General features: G+C 45.7%; 1 protein-coding gene across 2 annotated transcripts in view; it reads left to right on the top strand.

Annotated features, from left to right (window-relative positions):
• Positions 1-22,651, top strand: part of Greb1l (GREB1 like retinoic acid receptor coactivator) — a 237,796-nt gene that overhangs the window by 209,383 nt on the left and 5,762 nt on the right. For both annotated transcript variants that reach the window (XM_085833393.1, XM_021150817.3), the window contains 12 exons: positions 1,379-1,718; positions 5,631-5,746; positions 6,603-6,847; positions 9,993-10,540; positions 10,691-10,793; positions 13,022-13,177; positions 13,455-13,594; positions 15,057-15,218; positions 15,328-15,532; positions 19,101-19,266; positions 20,255-20,482; positions 21,322-21,463. In XM_085833393.1, coding sequence (XP_085689519.1) covers positions 1,379-1,718; positions 5,631-5,746; positions 6,603-6,847; positions 9,993-10,540; positions 10,691-10,793; positions 13,022-13,177; positions 13,455-13,594; positions 15,057-15,218; positions 15,328-15,532; positions 19,101-19,266; positions 20,255-20,482; positions 21,322-21,463 — 2,551 coding nt within the window. The remainder of the gene's footprint in view (positions 1-1,378; positions 1,719-5,630; positions 5,747-6,602; positions 6,848-9,992; positions 10,541-10,690; positions 10,794-13,021; positions 13,178-13,454; positions 13,595-15,056; positions 15,219-15,327; positions 15,533-19,100; positions 19,267-20,254; positions 20,483-21,321; positions 21,464-22,651) is intronic.

Raw genomic sequence — 22,651 nt, forward strand, 5'->3', positions numbered from 1 at the left:
AAGTAGAAAGTAGAGCACACGTGCCTACCCTGAGCTACCAACTAGTAGCCAAGAAGAAAGGGGCCAAACTCCTCAATGCTCTGCCAGGCTCAGCACCTCAAACCCTGCACAGCCCTGCCCTGCCAGTGCCTGTCTTCTCAGCAGCCAGTGTGGCCTGTGCCCTTGGGCCATCAAGTCTCCCTTCCAGATGAAGAGCACCAAAATAACATCTCTTTTCTACCTCGCCTGAACAGCGTCATGACCAATGTGACTCTGCCACCTGGCAGCCTAGACAGGGGAGAACAGTAATGCTCAGATTCCACGGCTCCCTTAATCAGTCCCTGGTAATAAAAGGGTCTCCACTAGGGGGTGCTATTTCTCCAGCTAGCTCCAATTTCCCCTGTAACAACTCACTTTTTTGTTTTTGTTTTGGGGGTTGGTTTGTTTCATTTCGTTTCGTTTTGTTTTGTTTTGTTTTGTTTTGTTTTGTTTTGTTTTGTTTTGTTTTGTTTTGTTTTTGAGACAGGGTTTCTCTGTGTAGCCCAGGCTGTCCTGGAACTCGCTCTGTAGACTAGGCAGGCCTTGAACTCACAGAGATTCACCTTCCTTGCTGGGATTTAAGGCATGTGCCACCACCGCTCCACTTACCAACTCACATTTTAATGGGAAGATATATTTCTGCTACCCGTAGAGCTCAAATTAGCAATAATTCATGTGTTGGGTTTTTGTTGTTGTTGTTGTTGTTGTTTGTTTTGCTTTGCTTTGCTTTTTTGCTGTTTTTTCTTTTTAATAGCATCCCATTAAACTGTAATCTGCACATTATGTAGCCCAGACTGAGCGTAGCTTCTCGACGCTCCTGCCTTGGCTTACGTGTGCTAGAGTTACAGGCTCGTTCTAGCACTCCGACTACAGTTATCTTTTCTTTCTTACTTTTCTTGTTATGTCTGATACACCAAGAATAATGGGAGCAGTGTCTCAGTTTCCTTTACTGTAGTCAGATATCAGAGAGCTGAACTGGCATGCCTCCCGCAACAGCATGAGGAAATGTGACACAATTAACCTGGCTCAGTGTTTAATGAGCATCTGAATTGCTGTGGGGGGCAAGGAGGGGGGAAGAGCTGCTCAGCCCTGAGGCTTGCTTCTGTGGTCTGGCAGTTCTCGGCTTCCTGGTCCCGGTGCTGGCCACGTGGTACTTTGAGAAGGTAGCATGACTAGGCCAGCCCTCAAACTCTAATTTCCTTTACCTGTCCCAACATTACATGCATTTCAGGTGGAGCCACTTCTAGAAATGTGGGATCCAAAGTTATTCTGCACATTAGCCCCTTCCTGCTGTTTTCCATCTGTATTTTACTGTCTTGCTGTTCCTGCTGAACGCTAACTCCCTGCGTTCTGTCTGTAGGTACCCCCGGCTGCATAGCATGGTCGTGCGCTGCTATCTACTCATCCAGCAGTACTCAGAGGCCTTGATGGCTCTCACCACTATGGCGTCCCTCCGAGACCACAGCACACCAGAAACGCTCAGCATTATGGATGACCTTATCACCTCCCCAGGAAAAAACAAAAGTGGGAAGGGACACATGCTTGTCATCAGAGTGCCTTCTGTGCAGCTGGCGATGCTGGCCAAGGAGCGGCTGCAGGAAGTGCGAGACAAGCTGGGTCTGCAGTATCGCTTTGAGATCATCCTGGGGAACCCCGCCTCCGAACTCACTGTTGAAACCCACTTTGTAACCCGATTAAAGGTTAGCAAAGGGCAGGCATACCGTTTGTTTCTGTTTTCTAGGACTCTTGGGTAGATGCATCACCCAGCTGACTGAGCTGGGTAAGTTTTGCACATGTGTGACTTTCACCTCCCTGACCAGGCTAAGCTAAATGAAAGGACGCACTGGATTTTCTTAGTTGACACCAGTTTCTACAGATCCCATCAGCTCCCTTTTCCTGTGCGTTTGCAGTTGGTCTCCATGCTCTCTAAGTACAGGTGCAAGAACTGAGAGGACCAATTTGTCCCGTTGTTCCTGACCTGGGTGGGGATGCCTCTAGCCCACTGCCATGTGTGTCTCACTAATTCTTTTCTGTGCATCTAGTCCATGTGTCAGCTGGAGGCTGCACAGTAGGTAAAGGATTCTTAGCACTCGTCCTAGCAGCCACTGAGGCAGCTTCTGTCATCTAAAAACAGGTTGTGACAGGAAATCAGGTGGTCTTTCTACCTGGACTTTCTTGTGAGTAGATGTGTGTCACTGAGGTTTTAGTGATGAAGAAAAATAAAATTATGGCCAAAGGCCACGTTGTAGAAAATTCGTATGGTGAATAACAACGCCTCCCAGCCCTCCTGACAGTGAGTCACTGAGACAAGGGCTTGAGGCAGTCTGAAAACCCTAAGGAACTAGAAGCAATAGTCACGTGCATAGCAGCGCTCTGGAGAATCCTCAACTGCTGCTGAGCTCTGCTAGCACTGCAGGGTGTTCCTTGGGTTGGCCCTGACTCTCCATATCCACGTCCTGACAGCCGTGAGGCATTTGTCAGAAGGTCAGTATATGCTGGCCGTAGCACACTCCTTTAGTCCCAGCACTTGAGAGACAGAGGCAGGCATGTCTCTGAGTTCAAGGCCAGCCTGGTCTGAAGAGCAAGTTCAAGGACAGTCAGGGCTATACAGAGAAATCCTGCCTGGGGGAATAAAAAGGAAAAGAAAAGATGATTATATTTCAGTAGGTTATAAAAACCTATCTAGAAAACACAATGAAGCTGTCTATCACGCACCTCTGAGTGCCAGGGTCATTGGCAGTGCTTAGGGAAGGGGCCGCTGGGCTGTGTGTGCGCCCTGGCTGAGAACTGCTGTCCGAGCATGTGCCTTATGTGAAGGGCTTCCTAGTGATTATTTCCCAAGGCAGTGAAAGCCCCTCCATTTATGAGTAACTGTGAGATACAGCTGCGTAAGAGAGTCCCAGATTCTCAAACCCTCTTCTTCCCCCTCAGTCTCTGCTCTCTTGTACTATCTGTGTGAGGGTGAACATATACATTCCTACTGGGATGCTCACGTAAGCAGGACCACCTATTGACAGGTGCCGCCTGGGTTACCTGTTCTTTTATGCTCCTGGATGCCTTGCCACTCTCAGAAGGCACGGGGCACCTTTTATCTTCAGTCTTGGGTAAAATGCAACACTGCTCCCATTATATAGCCTCATTCTTATATTTAACCCTCTTTATCCTATTATACATTGTAGTTAATTGGCCAGAGATGACAGATATTAAAATTTTAACCGTGGACAGATTAAATTTTTAATCTTAAATAAATCAGTCACTTCGCTCAACAAGCATGTGAAACTTGTGTACAGTTGCCTGGGTAGTGAGCCCAGTATGGAGCCAGAACTAATTGGCTGTCCTGTCTTGTGTTGGCTTAAGTGCCTTGGAAAAAATAATTCAGCGGCCAGAGCAGAGCAGATCCATGGAAGTCACTACCATCCATCATGAGGAACAGGCTGGTGGGAAAGCAGGGCACAGTGGGGGACTGGCTGCTGTTTGTCAGGAGTAAAAGTGAGGTGTGTTTCACACTCGGTGGAAAACCTCCCGAGTGGTAAGACATCTTATCATTGACCTATTGCTATCCCGACCTCTTTACCCTTGGTGGGATCATGATTTAATGGTGAATTCCAGACTCTAAAATACTTTCAGGGGAATTCCTATTGTCAGGAAGAGCATAAACTCAGTGTGAAGATCACTGAGTAAAATTATTCCTGTTCCAGGGCTGTCTGCTCTGAGTGGGGCAATTCTTTGTTCCCCATGAGTGCAGAGGGATGGAACTGCTGTCCCTCTGAGGAAGGTGTTGTTTGGAGGCAGGGTCTCAAGTAGCTGAGGCTGGCCCTAATGTCCTATGTAGCTGAACATGACCTTGAAACCTCCTTCCCGTCCCCCTCCTCCCCATGAGCAACCCCGTTCCAGGCATATGCTGCCATGCCAGGGTCCCACAGTGTGTGTGGTGTGGATATGGATGCCCACAGAGGTCAGAAGAAGAATCAGATTCCCTGGAGTTGGAGTTCCTGTTTTGTGTCAGCCAGCTACTCCTGGGCATGGAACAGACCTGGAGTGTGCTTGATATACCCAGGAACACTCCACTGAGCTCAGAGATCCACTTGTCTCTGCGGCTGGAGTGCTAGGATTGAAGGGATGTGCCAATACACCCTGAACAACAGCTTCTTAGTCCTTCTTTGCTAAGCATTATCGGAAGTGCCAGTTAAGCCATGCTGGGAAGTTGACATAAAGCCTACTTACATTCTGTACATGTAGTAAATAATAATCTTTGAAACCTATGTACTTGAATTGGCCTATTGTCTTTCTGTTATAAACTGGAACCATCTGGGTGCTGAGGCTGTACCTTAGCTGTTGGTGTCTGGCACACATGAAGTCCTCTATTGGATCCCCAGCGCCTTACAAAACCAGGTGTTGTGACACACAACTGTATTCTCGGCCCTTGGGAGGTAGAGGCAGGAGAATCACATGTCCAGGTTTATCCTCAACCTCACATCAAGTTTAAAGCTAGCCTAGGGCATGCAAGACCCAATCTCAGATAAAACCGAAACAAACAATTACAGATCCTTCACCCTTGAACATCTTTCTTACGTCGGTTTTCCTCATGCATCATACAGTCATGTTTTCAAGACTGATGTCCAAGTTATTAAAGGATCTGCGTGGATAAGTGTTCATGGTAATATGTGAAGAATGGGTGCTCTGTAGGTATGTGGTAGACCAGGGGCAGGTGGCATCCCTCTTCAGTAAGGGCAGTTGGGTTTGCTTTTGATCCAGCCTGGTCAGTCTTACAGACTCTGGTGACGCCATGCCACTCCTTCCTTGTCAGGTTAGGTGGGGAACTGAGCCTACAGTTTTGTGTCTGGGAAAGTTCTACCATTTAGTTATATCCTCTAGTCCTCTTTGCCTTTTATTTTCATACACATCTCATTAAGGGTGGCCTTGAACTTGGAAGCTTCTCTCCCAGTCTCTTGAGTAACTTACAGCAAGGATTACAGCACCTCTAGGACAGTCAATAAAGGAAGAAATAGAAAAATTAACCACCAAAATTGAGGCTGGCTTCATTATTTGCTGATTAAAATGTTTTGGATGATTTTTAAAAGTCTTTCTCAAGTCCCTAACAACTGAAACTGGCCATTCTCATCACAGAATCCCCAGAGTTTGTCTGAGCCAGCAAGTGTAGCCAGTTTTACATCAGCAGTAGGATGCTCTGGTGTTTTTCCAGCTTGTGGAGCTAATGCACGAGGAATACCAATACCTTTCCGTGCTATTGAGGTGAAAACTGAAGTCCATGCTCTCATAGTCCATGCCTTGAAGGTAGCAAATGCAGAGGTGGATGCGGTGCCCATGCCTGTAAGCCAGCATTTAGGAGATGGAGCCAACAGGATAGGGATTCAAAGTCATCCTCAGCTACATAGGGGATGTGAGGCTAGTCTAGGCTAAATGAAACCCCATCTCAAACATCAAAACCCTATCACAAGAATAAAAAGAAGCATTCCAATATGAGTGGTTAACACACTTAATAAGGATCATTAGGTAGCTTGGTGTGTCTGAAGCCTGTATCCAGAAACCTTTATGAAATATACAAATTTGAATGAGGAGTTTTAGTGATTTCTTCTGTGTCTCTTCTATAGACCTGGAGAGGAAATGATCAGGGCGAGTGGATCCCTCGGACATATCAAGACTTGGAAGGTCTGCCCTGCATAGTGATATTAACTGGCAAAGACCCTCTTGGAGAAACTTTCCCCAGGTAAGATCTGAATCACTGGTTCTGCAGCTCCATGGGTCCACAGCTGAGCTGCCGATTGATTGATGAACCAGTTTCAGTTGTCTGGCAGTAACTGTTTCATGCAGGGACAAAAAGAAACAGAGCCTCATTCATTTTCTTTCAGATTACCAGAACCACCAGGTCTGGAATGGGGCCAAGCCACAGAGGAAAAGAGGTTATACCCCAGAGCCAAGCAGCCAGACAGGCTAAAGAAGAAAGGCAGGAGATAGACACACAGGCAGATAGACAGACAGATATAGACATGCTAGATGGATAGATATGATAGACAGACAGATGGTAGATAGATAGATAGATAGATAGACAGACAGACAGACAGACAGGTAGATTAACTGATAGAGTTTAAAGCACTTTGTCCTTGTTGATCTGATGCTCCAAACTCTCTGGAGGACCTAGGGCTATAGACTGGAGGGCAATAGCAATAAAAGCATCAACTGTTTATTGTGTGTGTCAGCCACACTAAATGTTTTCTTGTACTATGCCTCTTCCCTTGCATCGATCTCACAAGCCAGCCTTTCATCCGTATCCTTTGGACTTTGCTCTTTAGTGACCCTGCAGCTGAGACCCAGGGCCTCCCTCGTACATGCTGCACACGTCTTCTGTCACTGAACTACATCTCTAGCGCCTGTCCTCTCTCTTTTATACTTCAGGGACACAGGGGAAGTGAAGCACAGGGAGATATGGCTAGGTGAGGGGTGACAGAGCTGAGATTTAGAGCAGACTTAGCCAATACTGAAACCTGTGGTCTTCAGGACCTTCAGGCGTGCTTAAGTATTCTGTGTTGGAGAGACATGCCACTAATATGGTTCATTCTATACAGATCCTTAAAGTACTGTGACCTGCGATTAATCGACTCAAGCTATTTAACTCGAACGGCCTTGGAGCAGGAGGTGGGCCTGGCATGCTGCTATGTCTCCAAAGAGGTCATCCGGGGGCCTGCTGCTGCCCTGGACCTCAGTGCAAAGGAGGCTGAGAGGGTCCCCGCCAGTGAGAATGATTCTGAGGAGCTGCTCATCGATTTGGAAAGGCCACAGAGCAACAGCAGTGCTGTCACAGGAACCTCAGGTCAGAGCTCTTTCTCCACAAGGTAGAGCTGGGTACTGACCCCCACAAGTCTCCAAGCAATGGCAGAGACCGCCTCTCTAGACTCCAGCTGCTCAGAGGGTGCTTGCAAAGCAGGAGAACTGAATGGGTACAGCTTTCTCTGAGTTTAACCATGAATTTAGTGACAGGCAAAAACCATAATCAGCTTGCTTCACAGCTGCTCCCAATTCCTCCCCATCTCCTTCCAGTTACTCCAGAGCTCACATGTGTATGAATACCTGTTCTCAGTCTAGAGATGGAAGCTCTAAGCTTGTATTAGGTTTGCTTAGTGTCTGGCACTAATGTTTGGATGGTGGATGGATGGATGATGGATGGATGGATGGATGACTAGTTATCTTAAGTACTAATTGTCAGGTGTTACTATATTGTAGGCTTTTCAGGGGCTACTAGTTTTGACAGCAGAGCCTGGTATAAATTTTCTTTTTTGTAAATTGTAATAGAGCAAATGAGACCCTATTTCCAATTATTTTATTATGAAAGTAATAAAGTTTAATGTAGAAAAATCAGATGATATATCAAAGTACAAGGAAGAGACGGAAGTGAAGCACCCCACCCACTCTCTGAATTAGCATGGAGATCAGGTTATTGCCAGACATGTGTGTGCAAGCATGCACATGCCCAGGTAGTACTGGTCTCCATTTGCGTCTGTCAGCAGCTGTCAGATGACTCCATGCCTGAGGACCCGCCTATCTGTAGTGGCCTGAAGGGACATGAGACCGGCCCTTCTCTAGGCTATACCCAGCTACTCACCCTCAGCAGGTGACAGGTTTACCCCATCCCGTCCTTCCTCAACCCCACCACTGTAGGCCCTTAGTTTTCCTGAAACCATCTCAGAAAAAGCCAAGAGAACAGTACAGGTAACAGAATGAGGGGAAATCATCTCTGGGATCTTGGGAATATGAGATCAGGAAGGGAAATGGGGGAGGTGGGAATGAGTGGGAAGAGGGAAATGAGTGGGTGGGGGAGGGAAACAAGTGGGTGGGGTCAGGAAAATGAGTTGGTGGGAAGCTGTTCCCTTCCTAGTGGATCTCTTTTAAAAAAGATTTAAAAATTATCTTATGTGTGAGTATTTTGCCTACCTGTATGTAGCTATACTACCTGAATGCCTGGTGTTCATGGAGGTCAGAAGAGGGCATCAGGTCCCCTGGAACTGGAATTATTAACAGTTGTGAGTTGTCATGTGAGCCCCAGTCTTCTGCAAGCACAGAACTGCTCATAGAAACTGAGGTGTCACTCTAGCTTCCCCCACCCCCAGTGACTTTTCAGTCACATGCCTCCTCCACTGTCTGCCTCACTCACCAACAGTGTCCTGACTTGATCTGATAAACCCACAAAAGTCTCAGGACAAAGCCCTGTTCAACCCCCAAAACTCAGACCCTACAGAGCCTAGCCCCTGGGCTTCCTCAAAGATGCTGAGGCTGAGGGTGGGAGGGAGATAGGCTCTGCCAAGTGCCTGACGTCGTGTGTACACTATGCCGATAGACACATATGTGGTAACAAACTCACAGGGTTTAGTGGCTGCAGTGACTGCGATTTATCCTATAATCTGCCTTCCTTGGAAGCCTGGCTGAGGTGAACACAGGTTCTTTACTCCAATATTAATTACTAACATTAACTCTCACAACATATAGTGTATGGATGGATGGATAGATGAATAGATGTATGCATGCGTGTATCTACAGATGTATATAAGTGGGTCAGAATGAAAGCAGGTTAAAGAGGCTGTAGCAGAGGTCAGGAGGGTTCAAAAGTGGGCGGAGAAGAACAAGTCAAACCTGTGCAAACCCAGGGTGGGGGCGGGGTAGGGGAACTGTTGTCAGGTTCCAAGTGAAGCAGCAGCTTTCAACTGCTAGATGAAAGGCTGAAGCAGGGTTCAAAGCAGGAAATGGATCAGGAACTGAAAAGGATAGGTTAAATCCAGGTCCAGTTAGGGAACAGGTAGACAGGCAGGCTGTGACAACAGCAGCAAGCTCAGTCCAAGCTATAAGAGCAGCGAGGGCGTCCTTGGTCCTTGGTAGCAGATGACTTGGCCCTGCAACCATGCCATCACTTTGTTAGGTATTTGTCACTTTATAGGGGTCAGGAGAGGGAGCTTTCCTTGGTCTAGTGTGTACAATAAGTTCTATAGGATTTAAATATACTCATGTCCCCTGCAGTCTCAGTAAACTTACAGGGTGGCTCCCTTCCTGCTTCTAGGAACAAGTCATTGATCATTCATTGCCGGATGGGTAGCCCACAGATGGTGCAGTTTCTCAGCCCATGCAGGCAGGCTGAGGCAGTCAGTCTCCCTTGAAATGGAGTAGAGAACACCGTTTTATACAAACAGTGCGGAGTAGTGCACTGGTCTCAACAGCTGGAAGTCCTCGGTCACAGGGGCAGTAAAGAGCCTTGCTGTTTGAGAAAAGTCATTTTATTCTTTTTAATAGGTGTCTGCATATGTGCGTGTGTGTGTGTGTGTGTGTGTGTGTGTGTGTGCACGCGCGCGTTTAGGGGGAATGGGTGCACAAGGATGCAGGGCCCACAGAGACCGTAGGCATTGGATCCTTGGGAGTTACAGGCCTTTGTGAGCAGCCACCTGACATGGCTGCTTGGACTTAAACTTGGGATCTCTGAAGAGCAGTACATGCTCTTAACTGCTGAGCCATCTCTCCAGCCCAAGAGACATTTACTTTAAAAAAAAAAAAAAAGATTTATTTTATTTATATGAGTACACTGTAGCTATCTTCAGACACACCAGAAGAGGGCATCAGATTCCATTACAGATGGTTGCTGGGAATTGAACTCAGGACCTCTGGAAGAGCAGTCAGTGCTCTTAACCTGGCTGTTAAGAGGAAATAGACCCAACTTCTAGCCATGATCTCCCACTGGCCAACTCCACCCACAACCCAGGGCAAGGGAGCAGGAGGGAGCAGTGGGAGACTGAGGGAGAAAGAACAGTCCATCACTGTGACTGCGGTTCCAAAGGTTTTGGCGGTAGTGGTGGTGGTGGTAGGGGTGGGTGGGTGGGTTTGGGCCTTTGTGTTTTGTTTTGAGGTGTAGATCCTCAGTAGTGACCTTGACATAAGGGAGGGGTGAGAAGAGGATGAGTTCCACTGTCCTCTTCTAGGTTCCATCATGGAGAACGGGGTGAGTTCTTCTAGCACGGCTGGCAGACCCCAGCAGCAGCTTCTGACCCCCACCAGCAGCGTTCGGCTGGATGAAGGGGTCTCTGCCAGCACCGCTGTGGTCGGGGAGATCCTGAAGCAGGAGTGTGACTCCTTGGGCCCTCCGATGGCCAGTAGCACCACCTCCAAGCCTTCTTCATCCTCATCCTCGAGTGCCCAGGCTCTTGCGTGGTCAAGGCAGCCCCGGGGCCTGCACACAGCCCTGCCCCCCGTGATCATCTTATCCAAAGCCGCATACAGCCTGCTGGGATCCCAGAAGGGTGGCAGGCTGCCATCCTCCTCGTCCTTGCTGCCCCATGCTGATGTGGCCTGGGTGAGCTCCCTGCGACCAGGCCTGCACAAAGACATGAGCAGCGAGGAGCAGTCCCTTTATTACCGCCAATGGACCTCAGCCCGGCAGCACCACGCTGACTACAGCAACCAGCCAGACCCCATCTCAGGCGCTCGAACCTTGCACCCGAGGCGGCTTCTGCTCACTGGGCCCCCCCAGGTACGGATAGAACAGGGTGGGCCCTGTCTTGGCTGTAAGGGACATCTTAGGGGTTGGCAGGGGTGGCAGAAGACCTCTTCAGACCTTAGCTGAAGAGCCAAAGAATGAAAGAAATCTTTTCTTTTTCCTCCTCAATACCATCTGCATCAGGTGGGGAAGACCGGCTCCTATCTACAGTTCCTTCGGATCCTGTTCCGAATGCTCATCCGGCTGCTGGAGGTAGACGTGTACAATGAGGAAGAGATAAACACAGGTGAGGCCTGACCGTCTGACCAAGGCATGAGGCCCAAGAGCTGGGGTTGCTTCACCCCGTGGGTATCCAGGGTATCTAAGCTGCAAAGCTGTCATGAGGCTGAAGACAAGATGCCCAGCAGCAAATAATTCCAGCTGAACTGTGGCTCTCAGCTCTGGGGCGTCTCCAGTGTGCAGCAAGCTGTGGGTCAGAGTTTGCTTGGGTAGGTTTGCTGCCTAGACAGGGAAACCCTACGGTTTTTGCCAGCTCTGCCCTGCACTCCCTGGCATCACAGCCTTTGATTTTACTCAAGATGTGACTACAGAAGTCATGTGATCGCACCCTGGTCTCCCAAGGCATTCTCAGTCACTTCCCATCCAGCATGCTTAGACTGCAAATAAAATGCCAACTGCAACTCAAGGTAGAGCTCTGGGCAAAACTCAAATGTCACTTATATTAACCTAGTAATAGCTAAACTCTAACCTTGGGCTTTTTCCCAAAGCAGTTCATGCTATGTTATAAAATTATTACATATTACTGTGCATATGTGTGTGGGGGAGGGGTGCATGGCCACTGGCATGTGTTGAGGTGAGAAGACAGCTTTGAGGTGTCCATTTTCTCTTTCTGCCACGTAGATCCTCTACTCAGGTCTCTGAGCTGACTACAAAGCACCTAGACCTAGTGAGCTAGCCTCGACTATATTTTGAACTTACACATTAATGATGAATATCATCTATTGTATATACACTGTGTGTCTACCACTGTCTTGGCACCTTGACTCTCCCATCCCTAATATCTCTGAGACCCACAAGACCTGGTACCTTGAGGGGTTAAGTTTGTGCCTAGAGGGGTGACTACTAAGGGGTGGGACAAGGATTCCAGCTCTTGAAGTGCCCAAAGGCTGGCACCTGGGTAAAGATTTTGTCTTCACTGCTCTTGGGGTCCTGTGGGGGATGGGAGTGAGTGAGTGTGTGCTGGAGGACGAAGCACTCAGTGGTTCTTTTTTTTTTTTTTTTTTTTTTTAAAGATTTATTTATTTATTATATGTAAGTACACTGTAGCTGTCTTCAGACACTCCAGAAGAAGGAGTCAGATCTCGTTACAGATGGTTGTGAGCCACCATGTGGTTGCTGGGATTTGAACTCCGGACCTTCGGAAGAGCAATCGGGTGCTCTTACCCACTGAGCCATCTCACCAGCCCCCGCACTCAGTGGTTCTAATGAACCACACCCACTGGGGATTCAGGTTGCTTCAGGCCCAGCGTCCATCCAGGCTAGAATCCCAGCTAAGGCAGAAGACGGATACCATCAAGGTTTGCCTGGGCTCTAGCACAGATCCAAGCTGACCCTCATGAGAACGTGCATTAGTCAGGGTTCTCTAGAAGTACAGAACTGATGGAGTTACAGGCTGTGGTCTGCCCAGTGCAACAATGGCTCTCTCCTGACGGAAAGGCCAAGAATTTGACAGTTATTCAGTCCACCAGGCTGGATGTCACTGTTGGTATTTGGACTACATTGGAATTCCAAAAATGTAGGTAGTAATGCCTTAGCAGTAGGAGAGAAGAACTTGCTAGTGAGAGTGAGAGCAAGCAGACAAAAGGGAAAAGATTCCCTCTTCCATGTCATTGGATGTACAATGCCAACTGGTGTGGCCCGGATTTAAAGTGGGTCCTCTGACTTCAAATGATCCAGTCAAGAAGATCCTTTACAGGCCTGCCCCGCTACATGAGTTTTAGTTGATTTCAGATGTGGTCAAATTGACAACCAAAATTAGCCATCTTTGTCTCCAGTTTTTATAGAAAGTCTAGGGCCATGGCTCAGTGCTTGCCTGGGTTGTGTGAGGCTGCCCCCACTATTGAGAAATAACAATAACCAAATTATCCAGGACATCAATGTCTTCAAACCCCCCAGCTAGTGCCGAGAATTTTGATCATCCATATAAGTATGTTTTTAAGGAGAACTGGCAGACTGAATCTAACGGCACCGGAGCTTGTGAACTGGACATGGAGAAGCTACTTCAGGGCTAGGAAGGGAACCCTCTTCTCAGTGAAAAGTCTGAGGGAGTCACTTTGGGTCCTTCCACTCTGGGATAAGAGAGCTCCTTGCTCAGCAATGTCTCCCTGGACTTTGCTTCAGGATGGAGGTGATGCAGTTATTTACTTAAACAGGTTAATATACCTGTTCAGGATGGTGGTGAGGTGGGAAGGAAGTGGGCCCACCTGTCCTATGCCCTGCCCTGCCCTGCCTTAGATCACAGCGATGACAGTGAACTGAGCCAGTCAGAGGGAGAGCCCTGGCCTGACATTGAGACCTTCAGCAAAATGCCTTTCGACGTCAGTGTACACGATCCTAAGTACCGTCTGATGAGTCTGGTCTACAGTGAGAAGCTGGCTGGCATCAAACAAGGTCAGTACACACAGTCAGTCTGTGGAGGTCAAGGGAACTCCAAATCAAGAATTGAGGTGGGCCAGGGAGACAGTCTACTCCTTTGAGAAGAGCATAATAATTCTGTTTTTCACTCTTACACATGAACAGGCACATACATACATCTTGATTTTTAAACTTGCTTGTTAGGGCTCAAATTACATAGTCCTTTGAAACGTCCTTATGAGAAATGAGCATTTCTTTCCAAGCTTCACATGTGAGTCATGGGAATAACCGTTTCTTCTCCCTTTATATGCAGAAGTAATAAAGGAATACAAAGTGGAGGAGCCCCGGCAACGAGAAACCATGTCTATGATGCTAACCCAGTATGCAGCCTATAATACCTTCCACCACTGTGAACAGTGCCAGCAGTACATGGCCTTCACCCCTGCCTCCCAGGTAGAGCCTCTGCCCTTGCCTGCCCACTGTGGACCCTGTCTGTGAGGTAGTGAGGGTAGGGTGAAACCAGAGACTCCTGGCTTCAGGTCCCAGAGAAACTCCAATTGTTACTCAGCACTTGTCTCCTCCCCCATCTTTCTCCTGGTACAGAAGCTCACTGTTCAGGCTGGCCTCGAACTCACGATCCTCCAACACACCATGCCTGGTTTTATTTTCTCATATTTTGGGTGATAGGTATACGTATATCCCAGGCCCTTGCAAATGATAATGCATATTCTAGCACTCCCAGCCCCTTAAGCGTCTTTTTGCCTCGTGTATCTTTATGCATAGAAGGAGGAAACAGTTCCATGTTGTTTTCCCATGTCCCCTTTTCTCTCCTGGAGCTTTTAGTGTTGGCACTGAGCACCTGAGACCCTGTTGCTTTGAGGCTGTGCTGAGCAAATTCCCCAAACCTGATCCTCAGGACCATGCCCTCCCCCAGCAACTTAAAATCATTTTCTGAAATTCAGTAGACACTAGAAAGAATACACTGAAAACTAGGTTACAAGTTAACTGTTTACCTGTTTATCCCATTGTTTCTTGGTGGGTTACTAGTCTGCTGATGATTATTTTAATTGTGAATGCATGTGCGTGCATGTGTGTGTACAGGCATGTGTGCAGGCATGTGTGCATGTGTGTGTACAGGCATACATGCATGTGTGTGTGCATGCATATGTGCATGTATGTGTGCAGGCATGCAGGAGCTGGTTCCTTCACTACACCATTGTGGGCTGTGGAGCTCAAACCCAGAACACCAGACCCTTTCCCTGATGAACCATCCCACTGGCCCTGGTCACAGTTCTTTATAGGATATTGAAGACACAAGTGCTTTGGCTCATAAATTATAGGTGTTTGCCCCTCTTGACATTTCTGTGGGATTACAATACAGATAATATGTCTCCACATTTGTGATGTAGAACAAACTAAAATTTGGGGGGGGGACTGTATTAATTTTTCTGAAATATACTATTTAGGTTAAAACTATTAGGAACCCTACTTGGATTTTAAATGCTGATGAAAATGTGTTGGTGCCACAGCCATGTTTCTAACTCTAGCCCTACTATCTAAGAGCTGATACTTAAAGTGTTCAGTCTGCCTCACAGAGCAGACCTGTCCTGTGACTGGTGTCTAGAGAAGACATATGGCAGGGCAATCCATAGAGATGTTTGTCTTCAAGACTGAGCATTTGTCCTAAGGGAATGTATAATACAGGCAGTGCCAATGGAGTTACCCTTGGAGAGGCTTTTTGGGGGCTGCATAGTTGGCCCCTGCACCAGGGACAGCTGGCAGATGATAAAGCCTTTTACATGTTGCTCCTCACAGCCAGAATGTCCGGTGGCACTTATTCATGTCAAACATCTAAAAGAATGGCCTGGATGTTTGGAAACCCATACTGACCTCCCTCTCTTCTTTTCGAATCTAGATGTCCGATTCCACCCTTCACGCATTCACGTTCTCTTCTTCTATGCTGGGAGAAGAAGTCCAGCTCTATTTCATCATCCCCAAGTCCAAAGAGAGTCATTTTGTCTTCAGCAAGCAGGGCAGACATCTGGAAAGCATGCGGCTGCCCCTGGTTTCTGACAAGGTAGGCTGGGAGTTGGGTGTAAAGTTTTGGGCCCTGGGTGGAGGTTCTCTGAGCTGCCAGCATCTAAGGGTTTATTTTCCCATTTTGTCTCATTTTTTCCTTTCCACAGAATCTAAATGCAGTCAAGAGTCCTATTTTCACTCCTTCCAGTGGTCGCCATGAACATGGGCTCCTAAACCTTTTCCATGCAATGGAGGGCATCAGCCACCTTCACCTCCTGGTAGTCAAAGAATATGAGATGCCACTATACCGAAAATACTGGCCCAACCACATCATGCTGGTGCTTCCTGGCATGTTTAATAATGCAGGCGTGGGTAAGAGTGCCCTTGGAGTGGGAGGAGGACTAAAAAGACAAACTAAACTCTATTACCTTCCAGAGGTTGCCTTTGAGAATTGCCCTGCCCTGTGGCCAGAAGTCTTTTAACTCTGGGTTCTTCCCTCTCCCCTGTTCTGTAATTTTATATACCCTAATGGTTTTTTGCAGTTTTTCAGAATGTTTAACTTCTAAGGAATATTAAAGACTAAACCACTGCATTGTTGAACGCCCTCAGAAGGGTTGGGCAATCTTCTTAGTGTAGACTCCCAATATTTATGGGCAGGACATTCTAGGGCCAAATGTATCCATGAGACCAGACATGTTCTTAGTGTGGATGGTAATAATTTAAAGGGTCCCTCCACCGTGTCCTGCTAGGGGCATAAGGCAAGGTCTAGTCTTGTCAAGACATCTACCTGTGACACAGTGCAAGTGTCAGGCAGGCTCGGCCCTGCTTTTTCACAGGAAAAAGAACATCAAGAGTTCTCCCAGAAAGAAGTATCACCTGGTGAATGTGAGCGCTAGGGGTGTCTAGGTCACCTTCATTATGTGAATGTGAGTGCTAGGGGTGTCTAGGTCACCTTCATTTCCCATACACAGGAACTAACTGAACCAGTGTTGAGAGCTGTACTCTGGGCACTTCCTGTGGTGCAGTATTTAAGTTCTCCCCACTTGTTTCTGAGGTGGTACTTACCTATGATTTTGATTTGCAGTTCCGTAATGATTTGAGACTGTCCTCTTCCTCTCACCTCAGTGCTGCACACTGACGTTCAGGCCTCTCAAATGCTTTAAGTGATTTCCTGTCTCAGTCACCCGAGTAGTTGATACCACAGCTTATGTCACAAAGCACGGTTGATAAGCACACCCATGTGTTTAGGCTGTGTCTTTAGAAAAATGTCTTCCACAGTCCTCTACTCATTTCTTCACCTGGATCACTCTGATAATTTACACAAGTCTTTTATAGTTCAATATTAACTCAGCAAATGTCCTTTTATATCTTTACCCATTCCAATGTTAATAGTGTCCTTGATGTCCTCAAGTTCTTAGTTTTGATGGAATCCTGTTTGTCTATTTCTCTTGGTGTGTGTTGTCCCCACACACAGACCACTGCCAGTTTCCCTGTCATTACTCTGTACTTTGTTTCCTTCTAAATGCTCTATAATGCTGACTTTTACTTTGGTCACTGAAGCATTTTAATTAATTTCTCATGCAATAAGGACACAGTTTCATTTTTTCATGTGGCTATGAGATGTTCCAGCACTGCTGCCGAAAAGAGATCTGCATTGAATGACATGAGACTACAATATAATAGTTCTCTCTCTTGGAAATACACCAACCAGTGGACTTGCTGGGTCAAATGGTACTTCCAGCTTCAGTTGCTTTAGGATACTGCACATTTTCTATGATAGCTGCTCCATCAGCATGTATCCTTTTCCTCTGCACTCTTGTCATGTTAATTATACATTTTAGAGACAGCCATTCTGAGGTGAGATGCCATCACTCTAGCTTTGAGTTGCATTCCTTGATGGTTGGTGATATTGAGCATTAATGGTTGTGGGCTAGTGGTCTTGCTAGGTAGCCATGACCAGTCTTGAACTGGTGATTCTCTTGTCTGTTTCTCAGGTGCTAAGAGTAAAGTTATGCAGTCTTTCCAAGCCAGCCCACTTTCTACCTGAATTATTTGATACTCAGCTTTTTTAGTTCCTTATATATTAGCCCCTTGTTGTATCAGTAGTTTGCAAGTATTTTGTCCCACTCTGTGTGCTGTCTCTTATTTTTGTAGGTTGTCTCAACTCTGCTGATTTGGCTTCAAGAGCTTTTATCTTAGTTTGATATAACCCAATTTATCTATTTTCACACTTTGAGCTGCTATTTGAAAAACAAAATCATTGCCTACATCAATAAGATCTCCACTTTGGGTGCACTTTGAGGTGCCCTCAGATTCCATTAAGAATATCTTTCCTACATCTATGAAAACATTTTAGTAAATGCATTAAGTTGTTGATCTTTAGGAAGTATGGTTATCTACAAAACAGTGTTTTTCACTGTACTGCCTTTTGCCTTCTTGGCTAAGTGTATTCCTAAGTATTTTACTCTTTTTCATGCTATAAAAAACCTAAATTCCTTAGACTTTTCCTTTTAAATTGCTGAATTATCTCATGAGCTCTAGGTTTTCTGTGCATTTTCTCCATATGTGATATATGGCCTGGGAACATCACATTACTGTTTCCTAATTCGGTTCATTTTCCTTTTCTTGCCTAATTGTTCTGACTAGGGCTTCTAGTACTGCTAAGTGGACACAGGCATCATTTTCTTGTTTCTGATCATAGCTGGAAAACCTTTGGTCTTTACAACTGACTGCCATGTTAGCTGTCAATTTTACCTATGTGATCCATATTCTGTTGAAAATGCAGAGTATTTCACAGACTCTTGAGAGGTAGATGTTCCTAAATTCTAGTATTTCCTTGATCTAATCCTATTGTTTAGGGTTCTTCCAAACATTAACTAGCCCTTTTCATTATAATCTGTATTTTGTTTCATTAAAAAATCTTAGCTAGCCGGTAGTGGTGGCACACGCCAGTAGGATTTGCTGGAGGAGGCAGAGGCAGGAGGATCACTAGTTCGAGGCCAGCCTGGGCTACCCATTAGCCGGGTGAGGTGGTGCATGCCTTTAGTCCCAGCACTTGAGAGGCAGAGGCAGGCAGATTTCTGAGTTCGAGGCCAGCCTGGTCTACAGAGTGAGTTCCAGGACAGCCAGGGCTACGCAGAGAAACCCTGTCTCGGAAAAAGAAAAAAATCTTAGCTAATTCATCTTAATTATCATTAACTTTCCTTATAGTACTTCCTATATGCTAGGCACCATCCTGACCACATGTAACACTGTCATTACTTCTTAGAGGTAAGGAAACCAAAGCTCAGTGGAATTAACTCATTCCCCAGGCAGCTTGTCTCTGGTCTGTTCTCTTGCTCTGTACCATGCATCAACTGTACTGCCCTATCTTTTGCAAAATGCAGATCTAGAATGGGTGCCCATTTCTTGACTTCATAGCTGCTGTCCATGGCCCTGGCTTACTGTGAGGCAGGCAGGTTGTGAGTAGCTGCCTCTAAGAGTGAGCTCCTTGTCGTGTTCTAAGGCACTAGTCACCATTTCATCTGCTGTCTGAGGTGTCCTCTGTCCTATCAGGGAAGTAGAATTTTGAAGTATATTCTTCAGAGTGCAAGCCATACACCATCAGATTTGTTTCTGGCCTTCAGTACTCACACAAGTGAATCTCTAGTAATGGGTTCCAGAAATCTATGTATTTTCCCAGGGATTTTGGAGAATTTTTAAAAATTATGTGTCTGTGCACAGGTGCAGGTACCCATAGAAGCTAAAAGCATCAGATCCTATAGAGGTTAAAAGCATCAGATTCTCCCTAGAGCTGCCTGACATGGGTGCTAGGTACCAAACTAGCATTCTCTTCATCTTCTCTCCAGCATGCCCCACCCCTGTGTAAACAGTATGCCAGTGGAGGTAATGTGACTAGTCTGAGTGGAGGATGGAGAGCTGTGGTTGTACTGCCTTCCAGGTGCTGCTAGGTTCCTCATTAAGGAGCTGTCATATCACAACCTAGAGCTGGAAAGGAATCGCCTGGAGGAACTGGGAGTCAAGCGGCAGTGTGTCTGGCCTTTCATCGTTGTGATGGATGACTCCTGTGTCCTGTGGAACATTCACAGTGTTCAGGAGCAAACCAGGTAGTGATGCTTCCAAGAAGCTGCATGTGTGTGGGGGGGGGTGGGTGTGTGTGTGTGAGGTTATGATCTAGATTAGAAAAAATTAAGAGATACAGTTTTCCTGAGCAACGTGGATCATGAGACTACTCTCACTAGCTCACTAGTTACGTAGAATGTTTTTTTAAAGATTTATTTATTTCATGTATGTGAGTATACTGTTGCTGTCTTTAGACAAAGCAGCAGAGGGCATCGGATCCCCATTACAGATGGTTATGAGCCACCATGTGGTTGATGGGAATTGAACTCAGGACCTCTGGAAGAGCAGTCAGTGCTCTTAACCAACTCTCCAGCCTGAAAATTTTATTCTAAAGATAATATGTCATTAAGTTCCTGGGCCTTTTCCACATCCTGGTATTCCTTAGCTGCAAAATCTGTTCTGATACTGTGATTCGTTTATACAGACCCTGACATGTAAATAAGTCCCAGCTCTGCTTACCTCCTGAGGTGAAGAGAGGAAGCTATGTCACCTCCAAGGCCAGCGGTGGTTTTCCTAGAGCAGTGGTGACTTTCTGGGATCCCTTACAGATGCTAGGTAGTGCTTAGCAGGGGAATGCTAAACAGTAACACGTTTGTTAAATTGCTGCTAAAACTCAACAGTATCCTTAACGAAACACTGATTTCCCACCATTTCTTCTGTGGACTTGAAATCAGTGAAGCATGCATAGAATTCTTTATTATATGTAATTAATTATCAGAACTGGATGTTTCTGTATTTTTAAACCCTGGTCATGTCTTTGGCAACTCAAGTTCATTATTTACTTTGAAACATGAACTAGATTATTTCCTTTTTTGCCCTAAAGTTGATAAGACCTACCACCAAAGGCCAGCTTCTCATGACAGGCAGTATGACTGGACTTTGTAAATTATCTTATTATATCCTTTACAGGATTTAATATAGATATAGATAAAATAGTGTTGGTTCTTCATAAACTAACTCTACATTTTATAGCCAGCCTACAGAAGCAGGAATTTCCAGTAAGAATGTGTCCCTGAAGAGCGTCTTGCAGCATATTGAAGCCACACCAAAAATTATCCACTACGCAATCCTGGGCATACAGAAATGGAACAGCAAGCTGACTTCACAGAGCCTAAAGGCCCCATTCTCAAGATGTCATGTGCATGATTTCATTCTCCTCAATATAGACCTAACTCAGAATGTACAGTATGACTTCAACAGGTAGGTCAGGCTCATGGATGCAGGTCATCCTGCTATCTATCAGAGCGTGTTGCCCACTTCAACCTCTACATTGTTTGTATTTTGCCTTGGACGATAAGCCCAGAACTCCTTATGTGGTCCAGGCTGGCCTCACACTTGTGATCCTACTGAGTGCTGGCACTGCAGATATGTGCTCCCAGACCTAGCATGACCTAGGCCCTTGATATTGTTATGCAAAAATAGAAAACACAGGTTGGCCATCTGATTATTTATCAAGAATTCAAGTAGAAACAAAATTCATTAAATTAATACTGCTCAATGTGTAGGCCTGTGAATGTCCAATATTAACCGCATATTCATCCTGAGAACTAGGAAGGGAAATACTCTCTCCAGTGTGTAAGGCCCACAGCTCCCTGGGGAGAAGGCAGAAGGCAGGCCCCTTTAATTAATCATACCACATTCCTGAGAAACCTCAAATGGCCAAGGAATGGTATTAGAGACCACAAAGTCACTCTTTATATCCAACCTCAACCTGTAGCTATTAGAATACCTACTGCTTCATCGAGTATGTAACCAGAATTTTAAAACCACAAGACCTCTGGCTTTCCTGCTGGAACACACAGGATGTATAGTCCTGTTTCTGATAGGTTACCTAAAACCCGTGGCATAACAGACAAAATTCTTTCCTCCTTCCTTTAAAGCTATAATGCTCAAATCAGTAGAGTGAGGGCCAACTTCCCAAGGATAAGGTCCATGTTTTGGGCCCTTCCCTCATCTCTGTCACTCATTTCTCTGTGTAGTTATCATAGTTGAGATGTGGCAGGAAGTCAAAGAAACCTATCATTGTTGTTATGACTTAGGTATTTCTGTGAAGATGTTGACTTTAACCTGAGGACAAACAGTAGTGGCCTCCTCATCTGCCGCTTTAATAACTTCAGTCTCATGAAGAAACACGTGCAGGTTGGAGGGCAAAGGGACTTTATCATTAAACCAAAGCTCATGGTAAGTCTTATAAAGTTTGATGCAACTCTTGAAAAGAAACACAAGTGCTTTCTTATAAATAGCTTTGTCACTAAAGTACTGGCATGTGGACAGGGAAGTGGTCCTGGGGGGTCTCAATGTGCAGCTTCATCTATCAGCGAGGGCTCAGCTACAACAAAAACTTCACTTTTGGTAATTCAACAAAATTGTTGCCTTAACAATTACATCAAAGCTTGCATACTTGCTTATTTACTTATTAATTGGGTTTGGTTTTATTTCAAGACAGGTTTTCTACATAGCTGTCCTGAAACTATGTAGTCCAGGCTGGCCTCCAACTCAGAGATCTGCCTGTCTCTGCCTCCCAAGCACTGGGACTAAATGAGTGCATCCAACTGCAAAGCTTTACTTCCAAGACAGAAGTCCGTAGATTGTGATAACTCCTATGTAACACAGGAGAAAAATACAATAAAAATGCTTGTCTGGTCCTTAGCTTGTCTTTTAAAGAAAATATTACAGCTCAAAGCTTGAAAAATCAGAGTATCGACTATACCCTTTCCAGGGAGTCTTAATGCTAGCTGATTACTACAGCTTGTCAACTACTTAGCAGGAGCTGAGAAATGCCCAAACACTATAAAGTATTCATTAAATACAGAGATATTCCAGAGATTCTTACTGTAACTTAAAGAACATTATACTATTCCTGAAGTGGGCGAATGAAGAAATATAGAAAATGAGAAATCTGAATCCATCACGCAACTGCTATTAATACAGCAATCCTTCTTTAGTTGCTAGTTTTTGTAAGATACGTTTTACTTTGTGTTTATGAATCTACTGCATACATGTATGCATGTACACGTACCTGATTCCTTTGGAGGCCATACAAGAATCCCTTAGATCTGGAGTTATAATGGTTTTGAGATACCATGTGGTTGTAGGGAATCTTGATCCTTTGCAAGAACAGCTAATGATCCTAACCACTGAGCCTGCTCTCCAGCCCATAGAAGCCCTCCTTTATCTGGAGCCTTACCATTGTCAACCATGGCCTGAAAATACTATGCTTTCAGTCAAGAGACCACACACATATTTTGTGCCTAATTTAGAAACTATAGATTGTGTGTATAAACATTCGTGTAGGGTTCAGTATTGTATAATTTCCGATATTCTTTAGGGGTAATGTATATGGAAGCTATTAGGATGCAATCCATTGTG

Source organism: Mus caroli, unplaced genomic scaffold (assembly GCF_978045245.1).
Source record: "Mus caroli unplaced genomic scaffold, Mus_caroli_1 scaffold_19, whole genome shotgun sequence".
Lineage (NCBI taxonomy): Eukaryota > Metazoa > Chordata > Mammalia > Rodentia > Muridae > Mus > Mus caroli.